At 45.5% G+C, this 27,569-nt stretch overlaps 2 protein-coding genes, 1 long non-coding RNA gene and 2 other non-coding genes across 5 annotated transcripts in view; 4 read left to right on the forward strand and 1 right to left on the reverse strand.

Annotated features, from left to right (window-relative positions):
• Positions 1 to 10,206, forward strand: part of RCSD1 (RCSD domain containing 1) — a 35,961-nt gene extending 25,755 nt beyond the window's left edge. Inside the window, exons 2-7 of the mRNA XM_013950253.2 lie at positions 341 to 448; positions 2,860 to 2,949; positions 4,310 to 4,381; positions 5,737 to 5,940; positions 6,458 to 7,094; positions 8,016 to 10,206. Of these exons, the coding sequence (XP_013805707.2) occupies positions 341 to 448; positions 2,860 to 2,949; positions 4,310 to 4,381; positions 5,737 to 5,940; positions 6,458 to 7,087 (1,104 nt within the window). The 3' untranslated portion in view covers positions 7,088 to 7,094; positions 8,016 to 10,206. The remainder of the gene's footprint in view (positions 1 to 340; positions 449 to 2,859; positions 2,950 to 4,309; positions 4,382 to 5,736; positions 5,941 to 6,457; positions 7,095 to 8,015) is intronic.
• Positions 10,207 to 12,016: 1,810 nt separating this feature from the next.
• Positions 12,017 to 14,437, forward strand: LOC136992475 (uncharacterized). Its single transcript, XR_010884749.1, has 3 exons — positions 12,017 to 12,124; positions 12,961 to 13,211; positions 13,946 to 14,437. It is a non-coding gene; the product is annotated as an uncharacterized lncRNA (long non-coding RNA).
• On the forward strand, positions 12,108 to 12,179 carry TRNAP-CGG (transfer RNA proline (anticodon CGG)). Its single transcript has one exon. It is a non-coding gene; the product is annotated as a tRNA-Pro (tRNA).
• On the reverse strand, positions 12,652 to 12,723 carry TRNAP-AGG (transfer RNA proline (anticodon AGG)). The gene has a single exon. It is a non-coding gene; the product is annotated as a tRNA-Pro (tRNA).
• A 3,975-nt stretch (positions 14,438 to 18,412) lies between the features above and the next one.
• The window catches only part of MPZL1 (myelin protein zero like 1), a 43,637-nt gene continuing 34,480 nt past the window's right edge, over positions 18,413 to 27,569 (forward strand). Inside the window, exon 1 of the mRNA XM_067300218.1 lies at positions 18,413 to 18,539. Coding sequence (XP_067156319.1) covers positions 18,413 to 18,539 — 127 coding nt within the window. The remainder of the gene's footprint in view (positions 18,540 to 27,569) is intronic.

The following is a 27,569-nucleotide window of genomic DNA, read 5'->3' on the forward strand; positions in this document are numbered from 1 at the left end:
TCACTGCTAGAAAAAGATGAGCAGCAGACAATTATTGGAAATATTTAGTTTGTTTCCAGTGAAAAAAACTGGCTATAGGATCTTCAGCTAGTGGTGAAAGACTCTGCATGAATTACTAGTTTTCTGAGATTCCTTTGAGAGCCTCAGATATTTGAAAATGCTGTTAAGTCCTGTATTCCCAAACCTTTTGCTCTCAAATGAGGAGATTGATGCCAGATGTGAGAAACTATGCTTTAAGTCCTTGCTTGCTCTTGAACTTTATAACACATACACAGGCTTCTCTCTAGCCTCCTTGCTTTTTCCAGCTTTTGCTTATAACATTTTATTCCTGATTTGTCAGAACAGGCCAACAGAGACCAATTCAGAGGTGGACAAGTCGGCAACACCATCAGTGGCTCAGCTAGCAGGGAAATTCAAAGAGCAAGCAGCCAGTATCACTGGAAAAGAGGTAAGGAGCTCTGCAGCCACCAGTATGTAAAAGAAGTGGTAAATGATGCAGTCACCCCTGCCTCCAGAAGTTAGAGCCTGGGTGATCTAAGCATAAATAATCCACCTTGATTTTCAATCTTCCTGAAGGATTTGACTACTTGTTCGGTGCAAGCTATGACAGTATCTTCCACGCATTGCTGACTTGTGCATGAATATTTTGGTAGAAGCATACTTCAGGAGAACTAGACGCTGTAATGAGACACTAAAACCTAGTAGGATACCCATGTATTCCCTAGCAGTAGCAGAGAGCAATGCATGTACGATCTGGGACGTGTATGTGGAGGCAGAAGTTGACAATGAATAATAAAATAGCTAATTCCTGAACTATGGAAAAAGCAAGCAAACAACATATTACACAGTTTAGAAGCCACCATGCATCTCAGCAGCAGGTCACCAGTACCTTGTTCGCAAAAGAAGGTTTCCCTCAGGTAGTTCCTCCTGTATAGTGCTGAGACAGAAAGCTGTCTCTTTACTTGCCCTAGTAACCTCTTTCCAGTTTCAGCATTTCAGATTGTCCCTATCTCTGTCATGCTGAAATTTTATTCTATTGAAAGTCTACTATGCTAAGCATTCACCTCACAAGCTCTCTTTCACCAGATAAGCAAAACACTTGAATTCCTCTCTTAGGAAGTAAAGAAAGTCAAAGTATTTATGGATGGAGACTGACTTTCTGGGACAGTCCCTGCTTTTATTACACACTTAGCATAAATGCTTAGTGACAGCCCTCATCAGTCAGTGAGTACCCCTTTAAAACTAAACTGCTTCCTTTCAGTGCTCAGCTGATTTCAGCATTGTCCCTCCTGGGCCTAAGGGAATCTTCTCTGTCACCCATCCTGTCTTTGGCTTTGGCTTCATGTAGTGTGACCTCTGGCCTGCAGGACTGGCATGCAGTCATTTATCATAGGTTAACACTCTCATAGCCGGGCGCCAGGATGTGAATAACCAATCTCTTCCCAAGCACTCTTTTTTCTCTAGTCACCAGCGCACTCGTCCATCTCTCCCCTTATACAGTCATTTCCTTTTTTTAAGGTATGGGATTTAATTGCACTAAGTCCCTCACTCTTAAGAAGGCAGCAAGTTCCCAGACCTCTCTTAGTATTATCTGCAGACCTCTGCTGTTCCCAAGCCAAGGCAGCACGGAAAGGCCCCATGATGGGGGAAAATTCAATTTCTCCAAGGACTGAGGAGGACAAAGTTTCCTGTCTTTTCTCTCCAAGCCATATGTCACTTCCCCACCCTCTTGGGCTCAGATTAATGGCTGACTGGATGGTCTTTAACTCTTGCTTGACCCTCGCCAGCAAAGGGGAACCTATCAACCAGGAAACCTCTCACACATCACCGGGGCAAAACGCAGCATTGCCTGGTTGCAAAATGGTGGGGTTTCAGTAAGACATGATATTATTGCTACCTAGTGTGATGCAAGCGAAAGGGCAGGGCTGCCTGTGGCTGCTTAGAGAAGCAGCATCACCATGGCTGGGTGCAGCACCACCAGCAGTTAAGTGACATCAAATCTACTGATCTTCCAAGACAGTCAACTCTACAGAGGGCAAAGATGCCATGATCCAACTTTTCACATGCCTGCCTGTAAGAAGGTAACAAAATTATCCAAATATTATCTCAGGGATATTATCCAGTACCATAATATTATTCACAGATTTTGTGTGTTAGCACACAAAAATTGCGTGTTAATTGTGAATTGCATTCAAAATGAATGTCCCTGCAGTTAAGTTGCCCTGCAGTTAAGTTCCTTCTCCCCTAGCAAATCTCTTTCTTAGTCAAATGAAATATTACAGCTGAGGCCTTGTCTCTGTGAGCTGCTCTTCTTCATCAGAGAGTAATCAGTGAGACTGCAGGCAATGTAAAAAAAGTCAGAATGCCCCTTTTTGCTCCTAAAATAATTCAGATACAGAACAGCAAGATCATGAACCAGGTAGGAAACTGAGACTCATTGAAAAGGAATCCTGGTAATAAGACAGGAAAAAGAACAATAACAAGCTATTCCATTGTAAGGGGGTTTCCAGCAGGATGCTTTGGAGATGAAGCTTCTCGGAAGGCTTCTTCACCCTCCACAGCTTAGGAGAGCATGCTTTGCACAGAGCCTGAAGTCTTGTGGTTCATACTGGGGGAAGGGATGAAGGCTGTTTTTCTAACACTAGGATTGGGCTAGAGATGCTGTAAGCACACCTAGCATGCCAGACACATGTTCATATGCTAATATTAAATGCTGCCTTTGGATGTTTTCTTTAGGCGAGCTGGGTCTTGCCATCCAAGCAAGTCACTTACAGAGCATGCTGTTTGGTGCTTGAATTTCACTTCCTTTTTAAAAAAAATGATTTCCCCACTGCTGAGTTGGTTGTTTTCTTCTCTTAGGTACCACCACATAAGCCAACTCGGAGGAAACCACCATGCTCCCTTCCACTGTATTCCCACAAAACCGAGACAAGCCACAACGATGAGCAAGTGAGTGTCAATTTAATAGAAGGACAAGGTCTCTCTTTGCTGCAGCCTGTTTTCTCTGACTCCTAAGACACAGGCTTAGAGGCAGTACAATGATCAGGCTGTGCAACATGACATCAGTCATGAAGCATCAAACCTTTCCCTGCTCACCCACAAGGAGGACCCCCTTGCAGAGTCAGCTCCATGCTGCTTACCGTTCCTGTAGCACGGATACATGTTCCATTTCTACTGCTGTTGTTTTTACCCTCAGAGCAGAGCACTGAAGGATCCACCCAGTTCTCACCTCTCAAGCATTTCACAGCAGGAACTGGCATTTATTAGATTTGAACAGCATTTAGCTCAGAGGGCATCTATTCTGTTTATTGCCTTCAGATGAACACTAGAGGTTTGAGTATAATGGTGTAATAGTTCTGCTCTTGAGTTATTTCCTTCTTCAGAAAAAGGGAATAATTAATCCGGAGTGAAGAGTTTTTCTTCAGCAATACCTGCAGAATATTGTCTTGACCTGGACTCCATACAGCACCCTTGAATGAGCAGGTCCCAACAAGCTGACTGCTACCCACTAAAGTTTCCTATATTCAGACCCTTCCCAGCCACTTCTGTCCTTCTATCTTTCAATGTGTGAGGTTTAACCACCAATTTCACAATGCCACCTGCCCTTAGGAGGCTGTTCTTAGTCCTTATTTTCTAATAGCTACAGCCTCTTGCTGCCTCCAAGCCAAAGGAGCATAGCAAAGCTTTACAGTCTTAGATTCCTTCCTTTTCCTTTGGATCTCAAAAGAGCAATATGCCCCTCCTCAAAGCAATAGTCTCCCTTTCTCAAGCTGTTTTCAGCCTTTCATAGCTTTACCTTTCCGGTCACTTAGGCATTTCCTGTCCAAATTAATTGGATGCTCATTAACCCTGTTAGTCAGGTGCTGGCAGAAAGCCTTTCTTTGTCACAAAAAGTTCCTTATGTTTACCAACATTAAGGCCTTGTATCCTTTGAGAGGTAGAATTTTAATCTGTCTAGTCCTCAGATAACGTCAGGGAAAACTTTGTCATAGGTTAAACACCTTACTGAAGGCCAAATAGCAGCAGAGCCATTGCACATCACCAAACTCAGGTAATTCAGCCAAAAAGCAGACAATCACCTTTTCTCCCTCAAGAAGGATACATATATAGAGAGCCCTAGGATGGCTAGATCACAAAAGGAGAGCAGAGTCAGGAAAGAAGAGAGCAAACTTTTGTGTGAAGATCCTATATGAGGCTTGATTTACTTCCCTACAAGTACTTATCACTTCCAAGTATTCTGCCTTCAGTGTATTTCTTTTTTCTCATTTACTTTACTGTGGCCTTTTCCTGTTTCATTTTCTTTTTGCAGAAGCCGTCTCCAAATGCTTGCCCTATGCTCAAGGTCAAGGTGAAAAGCTCCCCCATGATTGAAAAGCTGCAGGTAGGTCCTGGAAGGGCCCACATGGTTGCCCCAGCAAATTAAAAATGATTGGCATTTGTCATGGCTCTCTCTCTTGTGGAGCAGCCACAAAGGAAGGGGAGCCAGGAGCTGACGGTGACAGCTAGGCCAGCAGGGCAGTGGTCTCACTGACAAGGGCCCAGTCCCACAAAACACAAACAAGAAGGGCAGAGCAGGTGTGGTGATGGTAACCAGGGTCAGACACAGTGCAACAATCGTCAGCAAGTCTGAAGGAGGATCTGAGGTCAAGCTAGGAAGCCAGTCTGCAGGTCAGGGTCAGGGTTTGGATCTGCAAGGTACATGGCCAGGCACAGGCATGGCAGCAGTGCAGCTCAGGTGGGGATCAAGGGCACAAGCCTCAGCTTAAGTGCAGCTCCCAAGAGAAGAGGAGAGAAACCCTGGCTGAGGCTTCTTCTAACTCTTTCTTCACAATGGTCTAAAAAGAGTTTAGACACTTGTACCATATCAGGGGGCTGGCCTTGAGCACAGACAGATAAAATCATGGTGGTGGTGGGAAGTGGCTCTCCAGGCCCTGACACTCCCTTACCAGTGCCTAGAAGCTCTGTGCTTTCCTGGCCTCAATTCCTCAAGTTACACACAAACATACCCAGGGCCATTTCTGTATCTCTCAGTAGCACCTGATTCATGCCAGTGAGGACAGTTCAGCACTTGACAGCTCATAGACGTAGTGCCCTACTACTGCCAGCTGCCTCTCCTGGCAGCATGTGTGACTCCTGACCATAATGCCACCTGGGCGCCCTGACACAACATAAGCCTATTCATAGCAGTGTCCCCGTTAATGCACCCAAGGGCATATGCCTATGGGAACTTCTTAATAATGGGCCAGCAGGAGTCAATAAGGAAGTGCTTTGCCACAGTTAATCACAAACTTGCTTCTTTTCATGATCTTCTCACTCCTTGTAACCATATGGATCATTCCAAAGACCTGCAGACCAGGCCTGCAAATGTGAGGTCTGTCTGAGTAGAAACAGGGGTGGTTGACATCTCTGAGTGATTGCTGACTGCTTGTTTATGCTCTCTCCTGGCTCAGCCACCGTAGATGATAGTGGCTTGGCTCAGTCACTGGAAAATCCCTAAAGGCTTCAGGATGACAAAAGACCACGTCCCTAGATCCAGCTGTTGAGGAAGGGCAAATGTCTAGTCATAACTTCACTGCCCAGGCTTGTTTGTTGACACTATCACCAGGAGGGACCCGTAACCAGAAGCTATGTGGGTTATGACAGCTGAGAGGTGTGTTATCCTCCGTGGCAAGAGCAAGAGTTACCCCATGTGGTTAATATATGTATTACACATCAGTGTTTTATTTTCCTTTGCAGGCCAATCTGGCTTTTGCTCCAGCTGCCCTGCTACCGGGAGCATCTCCCAAAAGCCCGGGTGTGAAAGTCATGGTCTCTCCGTTCAGCACCCCTCCCTCCACCCCTAGCAGCCCCGGCATCCAGTCCCAACCCATTGAACCCAACGAGACACCGGTCAGCTTCGATCAACCCCCAGAAGGCACTCAGCTGCAATTCTATAACAAGGTAGGTATGTGCAAGGGTTTCTCCAACACAGCAGGATAAAGCTTGCTTATTGCTGGGATATGAGTTAGAACAGGAGGCTTATGTAGCCACACAGACTAGAGAGCCCATAGAGCCCAACTGCGTGGCACTTAAAAGGGGAGTTGTAACCCTCATTTACCATGATAAGCTGCTGTGCAGACTCCTTCAACCACCATATTCCAAAGCATAATGAATGGAAAAACCTTGGCTTAGGGTCTAACTTGGACAGGGAGCCACAGTTTAAATGAGGACAATGATCCAAACTTGGGATCAAACTGGGACAAAGACCAGCTTTATAGTGGGGAAGGAGGTACATATTAAGGAGTTGCTTAACCTATAAAGCAGTCCTCTTCCGCCTGCCTCTGGGTAGCAGAGCAGGAGCAGTGAAGCCACCAGCATAGCAATCAAGTTTCCCATGGAATTCTCCTCTGTTGTACTTTCTCACTTTCCAACACTACTCTGTTTGAGTTCTTCCATGTCTGCTTTTCCTGTATTCAAGGTGCGGACACGGGGATCAATAAAGCGTAGGCCTCCCTCCAGGAGATTCAGAAGATCTCTGTCAGAATATGGAGATGGGGAAGATTTAGGGGTCAACATCTCCTCTCCAGAAAATGGTGCCAAAGAAGATGGGGATGATGTGTTTGGGCCCAAGGGCAAGACAGAGGAGGCAGAAACAGGGAGCAAAGCACTAAAGAAACAGTCAGGGTCTGATGAGAAGCCTCCATCAAGGAGAGGATCCAGCAGATCAGAAGATGAAGAAAAAGGGGAAAAACAGGCAGAAGAAATGACTCCTTGCAAGAATAACACAGGAGATATGGAGGAGGAGGTGAGTTATGCATCAGGGGAGGAGAATGCTCCCCAGCCTCCCTCTGGAGATAAGGAAGAGAAGGTGTGCAAGGGTCTGCAGGGAGAAACGGAGGAAGGCAGTGCCTCTGAACAGGAAAAAGGTGACAAGGAGAAGGAAGAAGCTGAGAAGAAGGAGACCAGTGAGAGCACGGACACACAGGAAACATCAGACACTGAAGAAGCACCACTGGCACCTGAGACGCTGCAGGCAGCAGTGGGCTTGGAGACTGCCAATGAGTCTTCAACATCACCCACACAGGACCAGGGCGCAGAGCAACTGTGATGCAGAGGTAAGACAGATCTGCGTGATGATGGCTCCTAAAATACCAGAGATTTTTGCCTACTAATGAAAATGCCAGAGCAGGCTAACATTTCTGCTGCTCCTCACTCATCAAGAGTACCAAATCTCAGACAGCATTGGCTTCAGGGGAGGGCACATGAAACAACCAAAAAGCCCCCCAGGCTCATGTTACAGAGAGAGGGGACCAACTAGAAGTAGAGAGGAAACTGCTGATTCTGGCTTCAATAAAACAGAAAACAGAGATGCCCTCTGATACTAGGCACTCTGCTCAAATGCTCACTTTTGAAAGCACTTGTAACAAAAAGCACTCTTCCCCAGCAGAAACTATATATATGATCTCTGCACACATCCCTACGTTTACATATATATGTGTGTATATATATATACACATGCACACATGCATGCATATTATATATAGAAAAACACTCATATGATATATCCCTCCTATCAGGCTGATCGATTTAAAGAGACATTTCCAAACCACTTGTTAGCTTTGCCAGCAAAAATAGTGTTTGCACACATACCAGTTTCATGGTCAGCCCTGGAACCGTGCAAACATGGGTCTCTACCACTTAAAATAAAAGAGGATTTCCACTGGCTAAAGCCAGGCTTATTCCATTATAGCTTCTTACTTATTCTCTAACCACTGATACCCAACATAGCTACAGATGCTTAAGGAAATATCCCATTCCACATCAACTACCTGTCCCCTCTTCAAATGCCTATGTGGTTTGGCAAGGAGGAACTAAAGGAAGCAGTCTGGTGCTCAGGCTGCAGCTCACCTTTCCCTCCTAGCATGGCAACTACCAAATACCCCCAAGTACAATATCTGTCACAGACTCCCCATCCTTGTATTTACTTAAACCTGTTATTATTTTTCATGATTTCTTTACTTTTCCCTTCTCAAAAGGACATATCCAGTCAGGACAGAGGAGACAACACATGAACAGGAGCCATCTAACCCAATCAACATGGAAGCTACTGGAAAACTGTCTGTGGCAGGAGAGGAGCAGAATACAGATATCCTTCGAGGTGCAGAAGCATCCCAGAGCTGAGTGACCAGTCCCTGGCCCTCTGCTCTCACACCATCATCTTCTGTTACAGTCAGAGTGAGAGACTGACTTATAATTGCTTCAGAGTTCAAAATGGAGATGCTGGCTGACTTCTCTTAGGGGATATTCAGGGACCGAGAGACCTGATGCACGGTGTCCTGGCTGGGCCCAACAGCCACCACCACTTCTGGGACCTCTGTTCCTCAATCCTGCTGAGCTCCAAAATGTCATTTTCTTCTCCACTGCATTGGTCTCAGATGAAGTTCATCAGTGTAGGACCCATATATATATATGTGTATATATATACATGCACACAGACATATATACACACACACACACATATGTGTGTGTATATGTATGTATGCATGTTTATATGTATGGTGCCTTTTCAGTAGCTTCTTTAGAAAAATTTGGGGTTTTCAAATTTAACGAAATAATGTTTTAACAACAGGAAAAAAGTATGTTTTCTCCACATATGCTGTATGGCATACAATGTGAATCCTAAATACGGAGAAAACTCTTTGAAAATTGATTATAAAGCATAAAATCCCTTTGGAGTGGGGGCTGAGCTGGATGATCTATGTATGAAACACCCAGCCGCTGTAGGCAATTTTTCTGTGTGCTTCAACTTTGGGGTGTTTTTAGTACTGGTGGAAAGTAACAACCAACAGATTTGATACACAGAAAAGATGTGCTGTGTAGGTCAATAGGGTAAGTTTTCTTCACCCAGCCCTGTGCTCTAGTCCTGATTTAGAAGGGCCACTTGTCCATCAGTCTTTCTCACTTCCAGACCCTATCCAATCTTTTGATTCTCTTTTGAAACTTCCAGCATCAGGCCAGTTAGTGCCATCTGTGATAGAAGGCATCCTGGCTTACTCATTAATTTTATGCAAATCAATGAAGAGGTCTTAGATGGCCGCATTTCAAGCCATACAGCCTGACTGAATATGAATTGGTAAAGTACAGATAGCAAGTCCCTCCTAAGTACTTAGGACTGGCATTGTACTTGATTGCCTCTCTTGGAATAGTAGTTAATCCATGGGAGTAGCAGTGGCTGAGCCAAAAAACTTTTACGTCTAGAGAGTATTTGTTGCTCATATGAAGTAAGTTATGCAGGGGAAGATAAACAACAGACAACAGACTCTTACCTGACTGCTTTCCTGACAGCAGTGTTTGAGGCTGTATATGTAATACAGAATAAAAAGCAGCTCTGGCTCAAGGCCAAGGGGCCACACTGCTTAGGCGTAGCCCTCTCTACAGCATATATATTGCCTTGGAGACAGCTAACCAGAATTGTCAAAAACTAAGCCAAGGAGTCAACTAACAGTTAAGTGGTATGGAAGGTTAAGGGCCAATGCTTACACCTGCTCCCAGCTACCTATTATTTAGCAATATAGGTGCAGCTACAGAGACCAAAGACAGAACCTGCCAACTTCTCGTCATCTTTCACAAAATCCCTCCTAGCAAACATTAAACTATGCAGTGTAGGAAGCCTGTGTTGTCCCTGTCCTGTGAACAGACACCGGCACCTTACACAATACAGCCCATGTCCATCCTTGACTGGGCTCTGAAATATAGCAGTATAACAAAGCATCACCCATGGTTTTGAGGCATGTCCCCTTTCTGTTCACCAGCACTAAAATCACAAGGAAAGAAATGGTTCTATGCCCTGCCTTTCTTCTTTCCAGGTGAGAGCACTAAGGTGTCATTTGTTGAGAGCCAGCAGCGTTGCCCCTTATCTATAGAACAGGCTTGTTGTTAAACATGACCCCCACATCCTTTTGAGCCATGTTGTGGAGTATTGTTGCCATTGAATCTATTTCAATCTGTTTGTTAAAGCTTGTATTCCAGGGCAGGCTGCAATTATTCACTGTAACTTGTTTCTTCTCTCAGCAGAGTGTCCCATCTGGATGTGAGTGATTGTGCCTTACTGTATATATAGATATATGTGTGTGCGTATTTAGAGATTGTGTATGTGTGTCCCAAGCAAAGGAGTGGAAATCTGAGGGAGAAACAGAAGAAATAAATAGTGGAGTAAAAACAAAAAAACCTCCATGTTTCCTCCTAGAGAGATGGAGCCTGAAGGGGCATGGGGAGAGCTGACAGCAGCAGGCAAAATGGGTGAGGGATTTCCACTGCCATTGGAACAGTGTAACATTTGATTTTAATTTAATTTGAAGGGTTTTTTTACTTCTGGGGAACAGTAATAACCAATGTGCTTAATCCCCAAAGGAGGGTGTTCTCTGGAGCAAACACTAACACTGAGGACTGCCACAGTCCCTGCCCCAGCTCTGTGGATACCTAAGCATAGAAGAGAGCAAAGCTCTGTCCTGTCTAACGCCATTTTTCCAAGAGCATTTGTTGTTCAGGGGAAGAACATGGCAACACACAGTGACCCTTCCTGTGAGATTTCCCAGCTTCTGGCAATCAACAGGGTGGAAACTTTCTGAGCCAGAAGTTACATCACCGTCTTTGTCTTTAATAGCTTTACAAGTTGCTGGAAAAAAAGACACCTGTTGCTCAGCTGAAGACATCCATGATCTTCTACAGGCGATCTTAGCTCAGGCCACGTACAAACCTCACCCCTTCTGCAGGGCAAGTGAGAGCAATTTTAGAAAAAAGCTCTTTGGCCAGCATTAGCATCGTGACACTGCAAAAGCAGAGGGTACATATGGGCATGTATCTCTGTTCCATCCATATTATCAGAAAATGTAGGCTCAGGCCCATAAATGGTAGCAGGTCTTGTATCCACAAGGTGTGTGGGGTCAAAAAGTTTTGACTGCAATGTAGACTACAGCTTGGCTTGATGCATAGAGCGGGTGCACTTACTCAGACCCATAGACATCCCTCAGATCCCTTAGGCAGGTATAAGGTTAGGTGTTAAGGATACTAACAGTTAAACTGGAAAATACCCTGAGCAAGAAGATTCTAGTATAATTTTTATAATAGCTTTGGTGTGGATGATGCCTGAAAGATCAAAAAAAAAAAGTAAGTGCAAACCTTCTTGGCCAGACCATTACGCTGGGGGAAAAAGAAGGAAAACAGAGAAATAAAAATAAACAAAGAAGTGGAGAGAGGAACGCAGCACAAGAGCAAAGTGACTGTTGCAGTTGTGTTTGGCTGAGATCTTGTTATTTTTACGGTTATATTTTGTTTGGACCATGTTTAAACCGTAGTGGGAACCAGAGGAAAGAGCTCTGCGGGTAAGGACCGAAAGCAGCCACGGAAGGGAGGAATAAGGTTTTCTGAAAGATGTGGGAGGTGCAGAAGGCTACACAGAGGTGTGGAAACACGAGTGGGAGGCCGGAGGGTGGCAGGAGGCGTTAGCACACGAGAGGAGAGCCGCCTGCCAAGACTCAAAGCGGACTAAACTCAGACTTGACGTGAACCCGAGCCGCCCGCCCTCACACCTGCGGCCGCCCCGCCCCTAACGGCCCGGCGCAGCGGCGGGCTGGGTTAAACCAAAGCCGCTGCGAGGAGGAGGGGGGGTGTTTTCCCTTTCCCCCCTTCTCCTCCGCTCAGAGTGAGCTCGCCCGGCTGGAGCCCCGCCGGCTGCGCCTGCCCACCGCGTCGGGGTAGAGCGAGCGTGAGGCGGGGGAAGGGAGGGTGGTTCCGCTCCCCCCCGCGGAAGACAGCCGTAGTGGTACCTAGGAGGGGAGTCTCGAGGGGGCTCGTGCTTCCTCCCACGAGGGACTGGAATCGGCTCTACCGGGCGGAGCCCCAGGGTTGAATGGAGGCGATGCCACGAGATAGTCTGGCGGGGGGGGATCACAACCAGCCTCGCAATTAGGGAAAAGAATGGTATCTTCCGCGGGGGTGGGCAGAACCATTAGGGAATCTGGCGGGGGGGAGGCAGAACCTCGAAAGCGCTCAGCGGTCGTGGTTGGTGCCGGGCGGGAGGAGGCGGGCGCAGAGTGAAGTGCCGAGCTGGGGAGAAAACAGAAGAGAGCGGCTCGTTGGTCTAGGGGTATGATTCTCGCTTCGGGTGCGAGAGGTCCCGGGTTCAAATCCCGGACGAGCCCTCCGCGACGGCGGGGTGTGGCGCCCTTCCATTTTGCTGGCGCCGCGTCCGCGGGCGTTTTTATTGCCTCGGCGCTTCGCGGGGCTGCGGCGATGTCGGTGCCGGAGGGAAGGAGACGGAGCTGGAGAGGATAAAAGGAGCAGCCTCCCGCGCCGAGAGCGCGGCTGTGCCTGCGGGGCTTTGGCAGCCCGCTTGTCGGCACGGTGTTGATTTAGGGAGGAAAAGCCGCCGCGTGGGTTCGGCGGGCCGCGGAAGGCTCCCGCCCCTGCTTGCGCCAGGCACCGGCGTTTTGCCCGCGGGAGTCGCTGGGAGGGGTAAATGGGCAGTAAAACGGATCATGTCTGTCCTTATTAATACTGCACATGCCCCTTTGTTTTCTGTGGTAATTACAGCTGTCTGTGTAGGAAGCACAGAGAAGAACAGCAGTTCGGCTTAATCGTGCTTCGTAGAAAGGCGGGGAAAGGAAAAATACAGGGCTCGTCCGGGATTTGAACCCGGGACCTCTCGCACCCTAAGCGAGAATCATACCCCTAGACCAACGAGCCACCATGAAGAAAGCTTCCTCTCCCTTGTAGAGGAAGCTCAGTGTGGTGGCGGCCGTTAGCGACCGGCTCCAACCGCCGCGGCGCCTTCCCGCGCTCGCGGCTCGCCCCTTCGCTCGGCGAAGACAGGGCAGGTGCCGGAGTACGCCATCGTTTGCAGCAGAAATAGCCCTTAGATGTGCATAGAGAGTTACAAAGGATATTTTGCCAGGCCTGATTTTTTTTTTTTCCTCCCTACAGTCCTGCGTCAGAATTCATAATAGAGGTGAAAGAGAAGCTGCTTGAAAACAACGTTACAGAAATGCCAAGCAGTAAACGGGCACCGTGCTTTGCGATAGCCAAGGATTTATTAACTTGGTTCCGGCCTGTAGCCTGATTCTTTGCCTCAGTCTGGAGCAATGGAGGCAGGAGTTGCGCCCCCTCTGCTTGGGAAGGCTTCACCCTCGCAGCTTCCCTCCCCATCTCCTGAGGCAGCAGATGGCTGTGACAGGGTAAGTGTGACAGCAGCCTAACTAATCGCCCCACCAGCTCAGCAGTCTCGCTGGTGTGGCGGGTGGCCCATGCAGGAGTGATCAGGGATTACAAATTACTGTCTTCCACAGCGATCTTTTTGAGCTAGCTCAAATAAATCTCAACTCCACAGCCTGTCCTACTTTTTGCAATCAATGCTCCAGGTTATTCATGAAGTACATGCACTGTTACTGTGCATGCTGTTGCTCTTGAAGTTTCTTCCATTCACTATTGCTAACCTATCTAACCCTGTGTGTAAAATCTGCTAACAGTATGGCTAGCCATTAACCGTAGCAGTCAAACCACAAACCCCAATCAAAAGAAGAAAAAAAATCATATTGTTCATTTCCATAATTTAAAACTGTACCACACCTAAGCAGTGGTTACATTATTTTCCTTCTTTAACACATGTGACATTTTTATGCAGACTTACTTAAGTATCAGTCTTCTTACAGCAGACACTGATGTTGGTGAGGCTACAGTTCAGTCCTACCTCTGGCTATTGTCTCTGTACAGTAACAGGCTGTGAAATAAGTTTGGTTCTATTCCAAGAAACTGGTGAGAGGGTAGGAGGGAGAGACAGGAAAAATAATTGCTTTCGTTTTATGCATTTTTATATATCAAGGTTATCAAGAATATTTGTGGCTCAAGTTGTTCCTTAGCATCAATTCAGCACTAGAATGCCTAATCATTAGTATCTTTTTTTCATTGTAAGCTTTCCTCAGAATACTTCTCCTTGAATAGTGGGTGATCCATGCTGTTCTTCCTAAGCTAGTTACAGAAGACAAATACTTACAGAGCTCTTCAAATACCATATGTAATTACTATGCTGCCAGCTCTGGGTTTTGAAAGAACCGCTGCACTTCTATTTAGCCAGAGTAAGTATAAATGTAGCACTAGCTGCCAGTCACAATTTCTTCCCAACTTGCAGAAGATAAAATAGTCTTGCAAGAGACACACAATACTTTATTTTACAAATAGGGTCTCTCTGTTTTCTTTCTCACTCATTTTGCTGTTCTCTTATTGTTTCAAAGTGAGAATGTTAGGTGTTTGTTTTTTGTTTTTTTTTCCCCTCCAGGAATGCATATCTGCACGCAGCTGTTCAACATGTTCTACTGTACAATTCCTTTAGGAGTGCTCGCTTTGTAACTATGTCTCAGAACATGTCATTTTAAATTCACATAATCCTGGACCTGAAAATTAAAGCAAGAGACTTTTCAGCTTCAAAACAAAAATGCTTTTCTCTTAGCTTCTTGTCAAAAATATAGGTAAAGAGATGCAGTTTAAAATAGAAAACAATCAAAACCAATCTGGATATATTTACCTCTTCTCCTAGAAGATGTTACTCTGTTAGCATTTTTGACATCATAGTCCTACTTGCTTTCTGGTAGGCTAGTAGAGAGCCCTCTGAAAAAGCAGGGTCAAGGAGGTCTGAATTTCTAACATAAGCAGCAACCATGAAAAAATTGATTTAACCTCCTCCCCAGTTACACTTTTTTTTTTCTTTTTTGTGATAAACAGAAGCAAAAAGGACACAAAAGCATTTTTTCTTTTCTTGTGGAACTGAATGCTGATTTTGCTGCCTGTGTAAGAAAGTTTGGAAACCAGTTAGGCAACTTTAGAGCAGCCTGCAGGGAGGCTGCTGTGGTCCCTGTCACCCCTCTGTCTGAGCAGTCCTGCTCTGTCACTGTTCCTTGTCTGACCTTAAGGGAAACGGATTCAGCTGGAAGAAAAATAACTCCCCACCACTCCACACTGACACAGAAGAGATGAGTTTACTGCCAGCTAAATGAGCTGAATTACTGAGAAATCTGATAAGTATCAGTGTTATCACTAGACAGAGGGTGGAATTGCACAGCTAGGGGGAAAGAGGCCAAAGAGACAAATTAAGAACAGTGTTCCAGAGCTTCTCTTCCTATTCTGAAAATAGCAGAAGATACTAATTCAGTCATTACCAACTGAAAAAAAAAAAAAACGGATCCACAATAAGTATCTCCCAGCTACTCTCTGTATTGAACAGCAATATTCTTACACAGTGAGTTAGCCATCTGTAGGGCTGTACCTGTGACAACCTTATCCCAGCTCTATCAGGGAAGGGAGGAAATGCAGAATTTCTCTGACAAAGGGACACCTGTGACTGAATCAGGGTTATTAGCATATAAAAAGAGAAGGCCTGAGTAGTACTGAAGGCCTGGAAGGTAAATAGTGAACTTCAGGTACCGATGTTCTATCTTCCATGTTGGTAGAGTACTTTTGGTCATTGAGCAGAGCTAGATGGATGGCTAAAGTTTCCACAGAAGAGAAGAGCTCTGAGGGAGTACTGAAGCAAAAGAGTCTGAGATGAAAGGCTTATTATTGCATATCCATTTCTGCTCCACTTGGAAAGTGCAGATTTTGATAAATTGGCTAAAGTCTCATCTACAAGGGAAGTCAGAGGTACTAAATGAGCTGGCAGCCAAACAAGGCAAGAATTCCCTATGATACAAAGAGTTGCCTTTGTTGACCTTTATTCTCAAATGCTCTCCTGGATTTCTGGTAGTCTGGGTTTCTAGAAAACATGTGCAGCGCTTAGCTGATGAGCATGTTCCAGAGCTTCCCCTGAGGGCATAAATAATGAAAGCATAAGCCATTTTGTCACCGAAATTGGGAGTAAAACTCCTTAACACCAATGTAGTATTAAGAAGCAGGTATTCTCTTTATTACGGTGCTGGATGCACGGGGGATTGCTCCGCCCAACGTGCATGCTGTATGTTGCATTAGCCAAAGCTTATATTGCTCTGTTACATACATATGCGTTAAATTTCCCAGAATGATTATACATATTCATTCTATTTCCTGGAACTAATTATCATATTTACATAGTCATTACGCATGTGGTCTGAGTCTCCAGGGGGCTTCTATGGGGGTCTCTGGTGGTCCCTAGTGTTTGTTGAAGAGGTGCCTCTTAGTGTCTTTCCATGAACTCTGAGCTCCTTTTCCATATATGGTCTCAGCTTGGCTCATCTCTTTGTTTGAGAAAGCTGTCTAGTTCTTTATCCTGGTTTCTGCTGGTTTATCTGTACTCCTTCAGGATGTACCAGTCACAGTCCTTGGGTGCGTCCTTGTCTGAGGCCCTTGGTAACAGTTCCCCCGTTCCCTCCCTTTGAGACGACTTCTTGTCTGAGGCCCTTGGTAACAATTTCATTTCAAATCCCACAAGAGTTATGAATGTGGTATCTTGCATAAGAGTAGGAAAAAAATCTGGCGGTGTTTTGCAGTTTGGGGTCTATCATCCTCGGGTTTTGCTTCATCATGGCCCACACGGCACACAGGAGCAGGGCTGTCCTGCGGTCTCTTTCATACACAAACGTGATTGGGTGGCAAATGGTAGCATAGCTGTATTTGTTATGTGTAGTCAGAGAACAGCAGAGAAACTGGCTGTACATGCATGTGAGAGGACTAGCTACAGTGGAGCACAGGGCTGTAGCTAACTGCATATATTTTAGGCCTGTGAAGTCTCATGCAGTGAGCAATAGTCTTGTGATATGACTAAGCTTGTGCAGCTTCATTAAAATACATAGCTAAGTAAAAAAAGAAACATACACAAAGAGGTTCCCAAAAACAGAGGGAGTAAAACAAGGAGATAAAGAAAGAAGGGTAAAAGTGGGGTCTCGGGTCTGTTGGGTGGAAATCCCAATCAGCTATTTTCAGGCAAAAGGCAAACCTAGTTATACTATCAGCGTAGCAGGAAAGTTTCTAAAGGAGTCTGTACTTACAGGAAGCACACCAAAACAGGCTCTCCAAGTCAATGGGGAAGAACAAAAAAGATTTAAGTGGAGGCAGGGGAAATCCACCCTCTTCTCTGATCACAGATTCTGCAGCAGTGCTCTCCTGCTTCCTCGGGTGGCTTGGAAAAAACACTTGGATGTGCACTTGCTAGCGGATACTGTAACGTGTATGCAGGGGAACTTGCTTGCCAATGACTGCAGAGATGGGGGGCACCAAACCAGTGCTGCAGGGTACTCTTAGTACAGTTTCTGTTTGGAAAACCGGGCCTGCTAATGCATTACAAGAGACTTAAATAGTGTATACTATATGAGAAGTGACAATGTGCTGTGATCAATTTAAATTCTGTTTCAGTCCTCTTATGTCATGAAAGTTAGGAAAGTGCTATTTTTTTCCCAATAACTGACATACAAATCTAGTTTTGATTTTGACTAACAAACAAAACTCTGTTTGCATGGCTGTCAGTTATTTGACATTTTTTAATGTCTAAGATCATTAGTGTGTCTCTAAAAATACTCAGTTAAGCTTTTAAATAGAAGGTTAACTCTTGAGTAGCATTAAAGCTTGGGGTTGTGGCATTTGGCTTTGTGCCACCTCATTTCATCCCCAAAGCAGAAGCAATGGGATGGAGATCAGTGGAGATACGTTGGTGACGGCAGCATATCCAGTGGTACCGTGCGAGTGCTAGCAGCACGACAGCAGTGACACAGGTCAGGAGGTAGTCGTATGGGTGGGGTGGGTGGCAGGGGGACTGTCAAACAAGCTGGCGGGTGCATGACAGCCATATGAATTGCAGCGTGCGGGCAGGGGCTTGTCCCGCTGCCTGGAGAGAGGCGATGCGGTGCTTGGGGAGGTGGACAGCAGCAGGCCAGTGCCCAGCCTGTAGACCTCGTCCTGAAAAAAAGGAGGCTGATGCAGCTGCGAGGTGGAAAGCAGCTGTGTGCCTGCTTTGTGCCGCGGGATGAACTAACCGATTTTTCGGCAGCGAGACTCAACGCTTCCAGGCCCTCCTCCCAGCCACGACGACCGGGCACCTCGCTGCGGTGTCTGCGGCCGGGTTTCCAGGACCCTGCGTTACCGGCGGAGCCCGGCGGCGGCCCCGGCACAGGAGCGCGCGCGGGGCCTCGGCGCCGCTGGGCCGCGGCGGCGCCCCCGCAGCTTACCCGCCCGCGGATAGATCAGTGTCGGTCACGTGCCCGGCTCGAGGGGCGGGCTGAGCCACCCCCTTCTCAGATAGGGCGCCCAGCCTTGACGGCTCCGTCCCATTGCCAATCGTCGCGGAGGAGCCGGGCTGGGGCCGGGGCGGGGGCGAGCGGGACGCAGGAGGTGTGTGCGAGTGACGGCGGCGTGGTCCTATCCCCGCGAGGGAAGGGGGCTGCGAGGCGCAAGGGGGCGGGCCCGCGGCCGGGGGTGGACAATGGGGGCGCGGGGAGGTGGCGGCAGGAAAATGGCAGCGGCCGGACCCATCGCGGGGCGCCCGGCGGCCGCCGCTCCGGCGCGGCTCCCGCTCTCGGCGTGGTTGCTGGCCGCGGCGCTGAGTGCGGGTGAGTGAGGGAGGGAGGGAGGGAGGGATGGGGAGATCCGCCGGCGGCCTGGGCGGATCTCGGGGCGGCGGGGGGAGCCGTCGCCCCGAGGCGCAGGGGCGGGCGGCGGCCTGCTGGCCCGTTTCCCCGGCCCGGCCCGGCCCGACGCGACCGCGACCGCCCGCCCCGATCCGCCTGCCTCCGCGCTCGGGAGCGGGGGCCGAGCGGCCGGCGGTGGAGGCGCCGCCGGGCCCTTGGGGCGCCCTGGCTCGGCGGTGCTGCGGGCGAGGGCAGGGCGACTCTTCGGCAGCCCCGAGCCTGCCCTCCTTGCTCCTCCGCGGAGCAAGGTCCGGCCGCGTCTGGTCGCGGTCGAGGAGCGGAGGGTGCCGCGGCCAAGCGTCCATCCATCCCCTCTTCGTTAGGAAGTCCCCGAAGAGAAGGGTGTGAGCTGGCCTGTGGAGATAACGTGTCCCTGCCGTAAATTGGGTAGAGCTGCCTCATCTCTTTAAATGCCTTTCCTGCTTGCAATCGCTGGTTTGCTAAAACAAAAAGCAGTTTCGAGAATCGGGTGCAATTTTGCTTTTCCCAGGCTGTTAAAGAATATTGGACTGAAGCTGTCTAGAATTAATCTCTTAGCATAACTTGCTTAGCCTTAGTAGCTAAATTTACTGAAACCTTAGGCTGCAAGCTGTGAACATTCACCTGGATATTAAGTAAAAGAAGGCCACAGAGCCAGTTCAAGTTGAAGAGATAAGGGGGGTCGGGGGGTTGTAGAGAGAAATAAGCAGTTTAGCATTGATGAGCACAGAGGAAAGAAACAAAGGAACCACAAGACTGATTCCCGAGGGACAAGATAAGGGAGTAAAAGAGCCATTGACACCTATGCAGGAGTGCAATAAGAAGTAAAGAACACAACTGGAAACTATGGAAAGGACCAACCAGGAACTGGAAGACCCTGAACTCTAATATTACGATTGATTCAGAACCACGGGGTGGATACTAGACTGGAAGGGTATAATTACCCAGGGATTTGTTCAAACGGGGTCCCTCTTTGGAGGCACCCACCTCGAGCTGTAATTACCACGCACGTCATTAAATTTTATTTCTCTCCAATCTGACTTCGAACATCTGCCTCAGCAGGAACCTAGGGTTGAACCCTGTTATGGTGGCTAGCGAGTCTAATTTTCCATAACACAGGCCATCTGAGGAAGTAGCTCAGTTAAAAATCAACCCCCCTTGTTTTACTTGGTGGATCTTCAACTGGTGCCATGTACATTTCCTTCGTGGCTGGAGGAGTCTGCTTATTCAATTTTTAGATCAAAAGCAAAATGTCTAATGTGTGTTTGAGAATATGATGCACTGTAGTGCTTAGGCATGTTACGTTTCATGTATTTGTTATGAAGAATAGAAAGTTCAGTCATTGCATCAAAGTGTGAGGGAAGATGTACCTCAACTGCACAGTAGGCTGGAACTGAAATTTGCTGTAGGGCAAAGCTGTGCCACACATGCTGCTCTCCTGGAGATGCCAATTTTGCCAAGACCTAGTGTGCAACATACGCTGGGTGCGATGTGCAGCATCATCTGGCTAGTTTGCAAGTTTGTTTCTTTTGCATGTGGTTGTTGGTTATGAAGTCATGAGACGCTAGTCTCCTTTGTCAGGGAAAGACAATGCAACATGGAGGTGACCTGCTAATGGGAAAGCTGGAGTTATGGTAAACAACTTTAAAAACAAAACAAACAAACAAAAAACCAAAAACCACCCTTAACTTGGTCGGTAGTGAAGTAATTAAATCAGCTGGAATTAAATGGTAAAGACTTTTATAAATGGAGAGTAAGTACAAGGCTGATGTTGGAGTGGTAGAAATGGCAAGGGTAACCCTTAACCTATGATGTTCTTATAAGACGAATGTGTTCATTTCACTTCAGAGTGAGATATCAAATACAGAAATACTTTCACAAGCTTTCCCAGCTTTCCCAAGGTATCTGTGTGCATACAGATACTAAATGTAGACTGTCAGTGTGTGTATCACCTGAAGTTATTTTTGGTTGACAGTACTTGCCCATTGAGTGAGACTTTGCAGAGTAAATCAATAGGAATCATTAAGGAAGCTTGATGCCTTATTTCATATGATGCCTGGAAATTTCTGAAAAACTAGAATTCCAGTTGGAAAGGGGGTTAATAAGGGATTGTGCAGAGTGTGTAAGAAACCTACAACTTCTTCTTTCTGAATGGTGGTGGTGTTTGGATTTGTTTAATCTAAAAATGCTGCATTTTGCAATAAACTTAAGTAGGAATTACTAATGCTTGCTGTATACCTGCAGAGGCAACTTAATATTTAGACTGAAGTAAGCAGATAAGGTACACATACGTAGCTTACAGTAAAACTAAGTTATTTGAAAAAAAATATGGAGAATAGAGAAAGAGGGTGCATATTTTCCCTGACCACAACAAAGGGTACAACTACAGTAATGCTATGGGTGGTATGGAATAATAGATCATCCTACAATGTATGAGATATGTAACCAAATACAGTATCTTAAGAACAAGCATATCTACAAGATAGTCTTTTAGTCACCGTCCTATGGAGAGTCTCTTCAATCTAAAATGTGAGCCTACGATTTAAAAGAGTAGATGGATGTTAAAACCGTAGCTTATCTACATTGGACTGTATTTCTGTCCCCAACACCTCAACTCCTGTTGAATTTTTCTAACTCTCCAAATCAGGAGTTATTCCAAAGTTTGCTTCTCTTCTCTGTGCTTGTACTGCACATCCTTAATCCTCCTTTCTGCTTTTAAAAAGGCACCTTTTTTTTTTCTTTGTGCAGAGGTGGCACAAGGGTTACATCCTTGTGTGGGAATAAGTGGTCAGTGTGCAGACTCTTAACCCCTTTTGCATACGCAAGGTAGCTTGATGGTTCGTAGGGGAAAGATGACCTTCGCTAGTACTTAAGGTTGTAAGGAGCCCTGTGTGATACTGTGCCTTTCTGCCTCTGTGTGTCTTTTCAGATCCTGCAGTTTCCAGAGTCCCTCTTTCTGTGTTCCTTTCCTCAGGCTGCCCTCTCATCCTAATGAGAGGTTCAGGAATTGAAAGCTGCCAAGCAAGTGAAGGGGCAGAAGTAGCAGCTTCAGAGAACTATTGCCTCTTAGTTGCTCAGATGTGATGTGTAGCTGGGTAACACGCTGCACAGCTTAGAGGCATGATTTATGGCTCTTTTTCTGGCCCTTCATTCACTTGATAGCATGCCCATCTGCTTTGGCCAGTACCCTGCAGTGAGACAGAAAAGTTACCTAGTGGACTGTGTTGTACAGGCCTGGTTTAACATCACAGTCTGTTTTGCCAAAGCAAGAGGGTGACTGTTGCTTCATGACTTGAGTAAAGATAACAGGTTTTAAGCTTTTTTCTTGTGTGCACCTGCCTGCTTGCACTGGAGGATCATCTTACTGGTGTATGCTTAGTCATCTGAAAACCCAGTCGCTCTGTTTACTCATAAGCGTGAAAGATCATTCTCAAGTATATTTTATTTGTGATCCTGTGGACCTTTGTGGTATAAGGAGTTAATCTAGGTATAGCCTCCTTTATGGTGAATTGATCCTTGAACAGCCAGAGTATCAAGGAAACGGATTATTTTGCAATGCTGAATTTGTAGGCCAAGTACAGTAAGCCCTGATGCTTAGTGATACCGCATCTGTCTTTAACATGAGGGTGGTGCTTGATTGCTTCCAAAAAGTCTTAAAGAACGTCCAGACATTACTGGAAAGAATATTATTGATATTTCTGGTATTTCTATTTTTTCTGTTGCCAACAAAGCCTGCTGATTTCCCCCCCCCCCCGCTCCTTTTACACATGCACCCACGTGCACACACACACACACAGATAAGTGTAACAAGCAGAGGGGTATCAACATGTTAAGTAGTTCAAATGTCTATTACTGTATTAAACTCACCTGCATATTTCAGTTGCTGCTTGAAATGCATCATATAAATAACATTGTAAGTCAGGGTTGCAGTGCTCCTTCTGTGTTTGTGCCAGGCTTAGTCAGAATTGCTATATTCACACAGTCAGAAGCTGTTAGTTCATCTAAACTGAGTCCGCTGATGCTGCAGGTAGAAAGGCTTCCTTGCCTGCAGCACGACATAGCTTCTGCAAAGAGAAGAGGTGATCAGGTGGATAAACTCTTAACTCCATTAGTTGGATTGAAGGTGGGACTACCGCTCAGGCTATCTGACTTGCAGCACCAAGAAGTTCTTAAAGTAGTTGAAAAGAGTGTAGCTTAAATTGGTGATAAAATGTAATTTAGCATCAACCTGTAAAATGGCTACATTCTTCTAACCCAATTCATCCAACAGGTCTCTAACCCTAGGTAAGTAATGATGTGTGTGACCCTTTTGCTCCCTGTATGAATTGCAATTGAGTGAGGAATTAATTAAGCAGCTCTTCCACTGTCCATCTGTGGACTAGTTTTTATCATTCTGACTGATAGTAGTAGGCTGTGAATGTCTTGTACACAATACAGGCTACCTTCTGTCTAGATGAAAGACCAAAGAAATGAAACCTAGTTTTACCAGGTAGATGTCTTGTGTTTTTTGTTTTTTGTTTTTTTCTGAATAACATTTAATGACTTCACATTTTGTTAGGATGGTGCTATATTGGTTATCAAGGAGTCCTCTGTCTAAAGCTTATTATCAACACCTATGGTGGGAGCTCTCAGAGTGTGGTTTAATATGTGATGTGGTTTGATCACATGGCAAACATGGCTCTCTATACAACCTACATGTAATAATTGATAAATTAACAAAGTAGCTGCTAGTTGTCAACTGCTTTTTCTTTCCCCTATCCCAGGAATATGTCTTATGTAAGAGTAAGCAGTTGTTGCAGGAGAGGGCAGGAACTTCAGAACTGGCTTTGCTGCTGGAGAAGTTTGGGGAATATAATTTCAAGCAATGATTTATCTCTGAACATCAGTTATTTATGAGAGCAAGTGTTTACTCAGAATGGGGTTTAGCAGTACCCTGTGCCACAGCTCGAGTGCTACAAGTTCTTTTGGCTGCTTTTTGAGGCAGGGTTAACATCAGTATTGTTTGCTGTCTGAAATCAGTTGAAAGCTGACCCCTCAGTCAGGTGATTTCCCCCAGTCCCCCTGTTTTTCTGTCGCTCTTATTTTTAAAGTGACAGAATCATTCTGCTAGTTGTTCTAAATGAGCCATTTATTTTTTTTTCATAGAGGATGTTTATATCAAATAAGTCATATCTTGTTTCCCTTTGCTACCGTTTCTTTTAGCCCCTTTGTTTTTGTTTAACTGTTATTGAGTTAGTAGTTTCCAGTTCACGCTGCTGCTAGTTTTTGGCTTGAAGTGATGTAAGGAAAACAGGAAGACTGATTGTTTTCATGAACTTTTACTTCCAGTCCTACAGAAAGAGATGCTTTGCAGCACACTTGCTGATGCTTTGTACACATAATTTTAAGGGGACTTGCCCTGAAACATTAGTCTCTCCCTCCCTTTAGTGTTTAAGATCAGATTAAGATTCTGATTTTAAGTACAGGTTAAACTCTGGGCAGTGCAGCAGTTGTGTGGCTGCTGGCTGGTGGCACTTTCCTAAATATTTTGACTTCACAAGGCCAGGGCGAATCAGGGCAGGTGTAATCCAGGTGGGTGAAATAGCCAGTGCTGATGAGGGTTGTCTTCAGTTGGCAGTTTGCCATCAGTTGCATAAAGAAATTACTGAAAAGATCTAATGCACTCAAGTGCAGTGATGGTGAACAAGGTTCCCTCTTGGTAATAAATTCTACAAAGCTATATGTGCATGAGGATTTCTTTAAATCTAAATAGTTAATTATGTCACAGTTTTCTCAGAGAGTGGTCCTATAAGATTGCTTGACTTTTTCAGTGTGGAAGGTAATGAGATGATAGCTGCATGGAAATGCTGCATACCCTGCTGCTTGATAAAGTTCAGCATAGGTGTGAATGAAGGGGATGCCCTACTCAGAGAGAATGCTGCCCTAAGTACCTGTGGAAATGGCCTCATATGTATAAACTGGGGAAGTAATGTAGGGGGTGCTGCAAGGGAGACCATAAACACCTCCAGAAAGAGAAGCATTCATGGGAAGAGCCATCTGAAGCAGCTACTAGTCACTTGTTCCTAACATTGCTCAGCCATGCTTGTACAAATATGTTGTATGGTAGACTGGGTTAGGGAGTTGATCTGGTTTAAAAGAAAACAACAAAAAAAGGCTGTTTTGAACATGGATTAGTTCTGAATCTGATTCATCATAGGTGAGCATGGGAGCTGTTTAAATTGGCAGCACCACTGACAGAATTTCTTGTGAAACAGTGCTTTGAAATACATAGCATGGGCTTTTTCTTCTGGTTTTGTAGTTGTACTACTGCAGGTCTTAGTTATGAGCTTACTGGTTTGCTACCAAGTTTGTTTAGCAAGCGAGTGGAAGGACTACTGTGAGGAAGGCTCCAGAGCTGGCTGCAAGTATTCAGAATTTGCTCAAGCAGTAAGGGATATAGTCTTTGAAGAGCTTTGGATTTGCTTGAGCTGCTGAAAGAAAGAAAAGTCTCCAGTCACACGAGAACAGATTGGCCCTATGACTGAGTAGACTGCTAGTTGGGAAAGCTAGTCATTTGAATGGCTTGATTTCAGCTGTCTATTCCTCCTGCTTGTTCTGTTAAGGCATGGAATTTTATTTAATGGGTTTTAATCAGGTCCCTCTGTATGCAGAAAAAAAATGTTTGCATTTTGGAGTGGAGAAAACGCCAATACTTGGTGAGAGATGGGCATGATGTTGGGTCAGGAATGCTGACTGACTGGGTGACTGGTATTGAAATGTGCTGTCACTGAGTTGATCTTAACTTTGGATTGATTACTATATAAAAAAAAAATTAGAACTATCTATGCCTGGTTGATACATAGCCTTTGTGCTGTATCTTCTTGTATAATTTGCACCTAATCCACATACTAAATTCTACTGCCTAGTTTGTTATGGAAATTGGTAGCTTCCACAGTGCTAACGCTAGATTTAGACGAGACGGCGCTGCACACCAGCAGCAGCTGGCAGTGTGACTGATATTTTTAACACCATTTCACTTGAACTAGTAATACTAACCAGTGCTGAACTAGAGGGAAACTTTTCTTCCAGGCAGTGACATGTGTGTCTCAATTATCTGGGCGATGAATTTTTGTTTGTCTCCAACTACTGATCCTTGATATTCTCACTTCTTTAATACACATTGTAACAGATGCAGTTTTAGTGGGTCGCCATAATAACTCTAGGAAATGTTTGTGATGGTAGGATGCCCTTTTCAGTATCTCTGCCACATGTGGAGTGTATGTAGTCAGCTTCCCTCAGTTCTTCAGTTAAGTAAGCTTAATGACATCCTTTGATGTGGGAGAAACTTGGTGTGCTTCAAAGAGACTCTTTTAAGGTGTTCTGTGTATCTTCTTCTATGTAGCCCTTTTTTAATCTTGGGCATAGGGACAAATGCCAGAAAATAGGAATTATCTCCTGTCTTTGTTAATGACTGTGTTTGTACAGCAGGATTTGAGATAAAACAGGGGCTATCAGACATTTCAGTTACTCTTTGCACTTTGAATGGGCTTGACTTCAAATGGGAATGGACTTGTTATCTGGGGTTTGTAAGTGTTTTGGTTCAGTTGTGTCAACAGGAACCATTTATCTCTTTGAATGCTTGCAAACTTATTTGGTCATGGAAGGAAAACCTCTTAAGGGCAGTTGAACAGAAAAATACTGTCTGATTTGGAAAGTGCCTGAGTTGCTGATTGGTGTCCCAGTCTCCAGCACAGGCAGGAAAGTATTGTGCTCTGATCCCTGAGGAAAAATTACTAGAACAGGTTAAGATGTTATCAGCTTCTGGACTAAATAAGCATCTGCCCAAACCTGACGTGGCTGAATCTGTACTTGAAGCATCAAACAATGCAACGATAATTCTTACTCTTGCTGTACCTCTGTTCATGGATCTCTGTTCATGGATCTCGGGTCCTTTACAAGTATCTTTATTTCATGTTTTCCAGGTCCAGTGTGTGATACACCGGGTAAATGATGTCCTCAGGATAGAACAAGAAATCCATGGCCTAGCTTGGAAGGGAGCTGAGAGATTCTTGGCTGCCATTTCTCATGCTAGTCCTTCATTTCTGGTTAAACGTATTGACCTGAGAAGTAAATCTCAGCATAAACTATTCTGATGATTTTTAGAAGAATCATGAACAGCTTTGCCTAATGTGGAGACTGTTGGAAAAATTGACTTAATAGCATGAGAGCAGAGGGTAACACTAAAGCTTAGTGACTCTGAAGATTTGTCTTTAAGTTCTGACAAAGCAGACGCACAGAGGTATACAGGGATGCATGGATACATGGATGTTATGGACAGCTTTACCGCAGCCTACTTAAGGCTTCTCAATGAAACTGATTTCCTTTCACTTGAGGTGACAAAATGCTATTTATTCTCATCCTTGAGTCAGGCAGAGCTTAGCTGAATGTGCAAAGAAGCTAGCACAAAGCATGTTGTGTTAGCAGTTTGCTCTTCAGAATTTGTCTCTACTTGGGGGGAGAACAGTCTTAGCAGTGAGGAGGCAGAAGGAGGAAGGTGTTTGTAGACTAGGTGTCAACAGTTTTTCTTTCTGCTGGCTGCCGTCTGAGCTTAGAGGTGGAAGGGTGCTGCGGGACGGTGGCTGTGTGTTACTGAAAGCAGGAAGCTCTCTTTCCTTCAGCACTCTGAGTTACTTGAGGAGCTTGGCAGCTCCAGGAGCTGTTGCAGCAGTAGCAAAACAGCATTCGGGTGATTGAGAATGAAAGGAAACCATTCTGCCCTCCTTTGAAACAGCAGAATTTAACGTAGGCTGCTTTGAGAAGCCTTGGGCTGCCTCTGGTAGAACTTGGACGTCAAGAGTGGTCGGTATGACCTTGTTCAGTCACCTTTTTCAGAGCTGATGCTGCTCTGTGTCATATATGACGTATGGGAACGCATATACATGTGTGTATATATATTTATATCTATACGCATATAAGACGCCGGAGAGGATAACA

This window comes from Apteryx mantelli, chromosome 1 (assembly GCF_036417845.1).
Source record: "Apteryx mantelli isolate bAptMan1 chromosome 1, bAptMan1.hap1, whole genome shotgun sequence".
In the NCBI taxonomy this organism is placed as follows: domain Eukaryota; kingdom Metazoa; phylum Chordata; class Aves; order Apterygiformes; family Apterygidae; genus Apteryx; species Apteryx mantelli.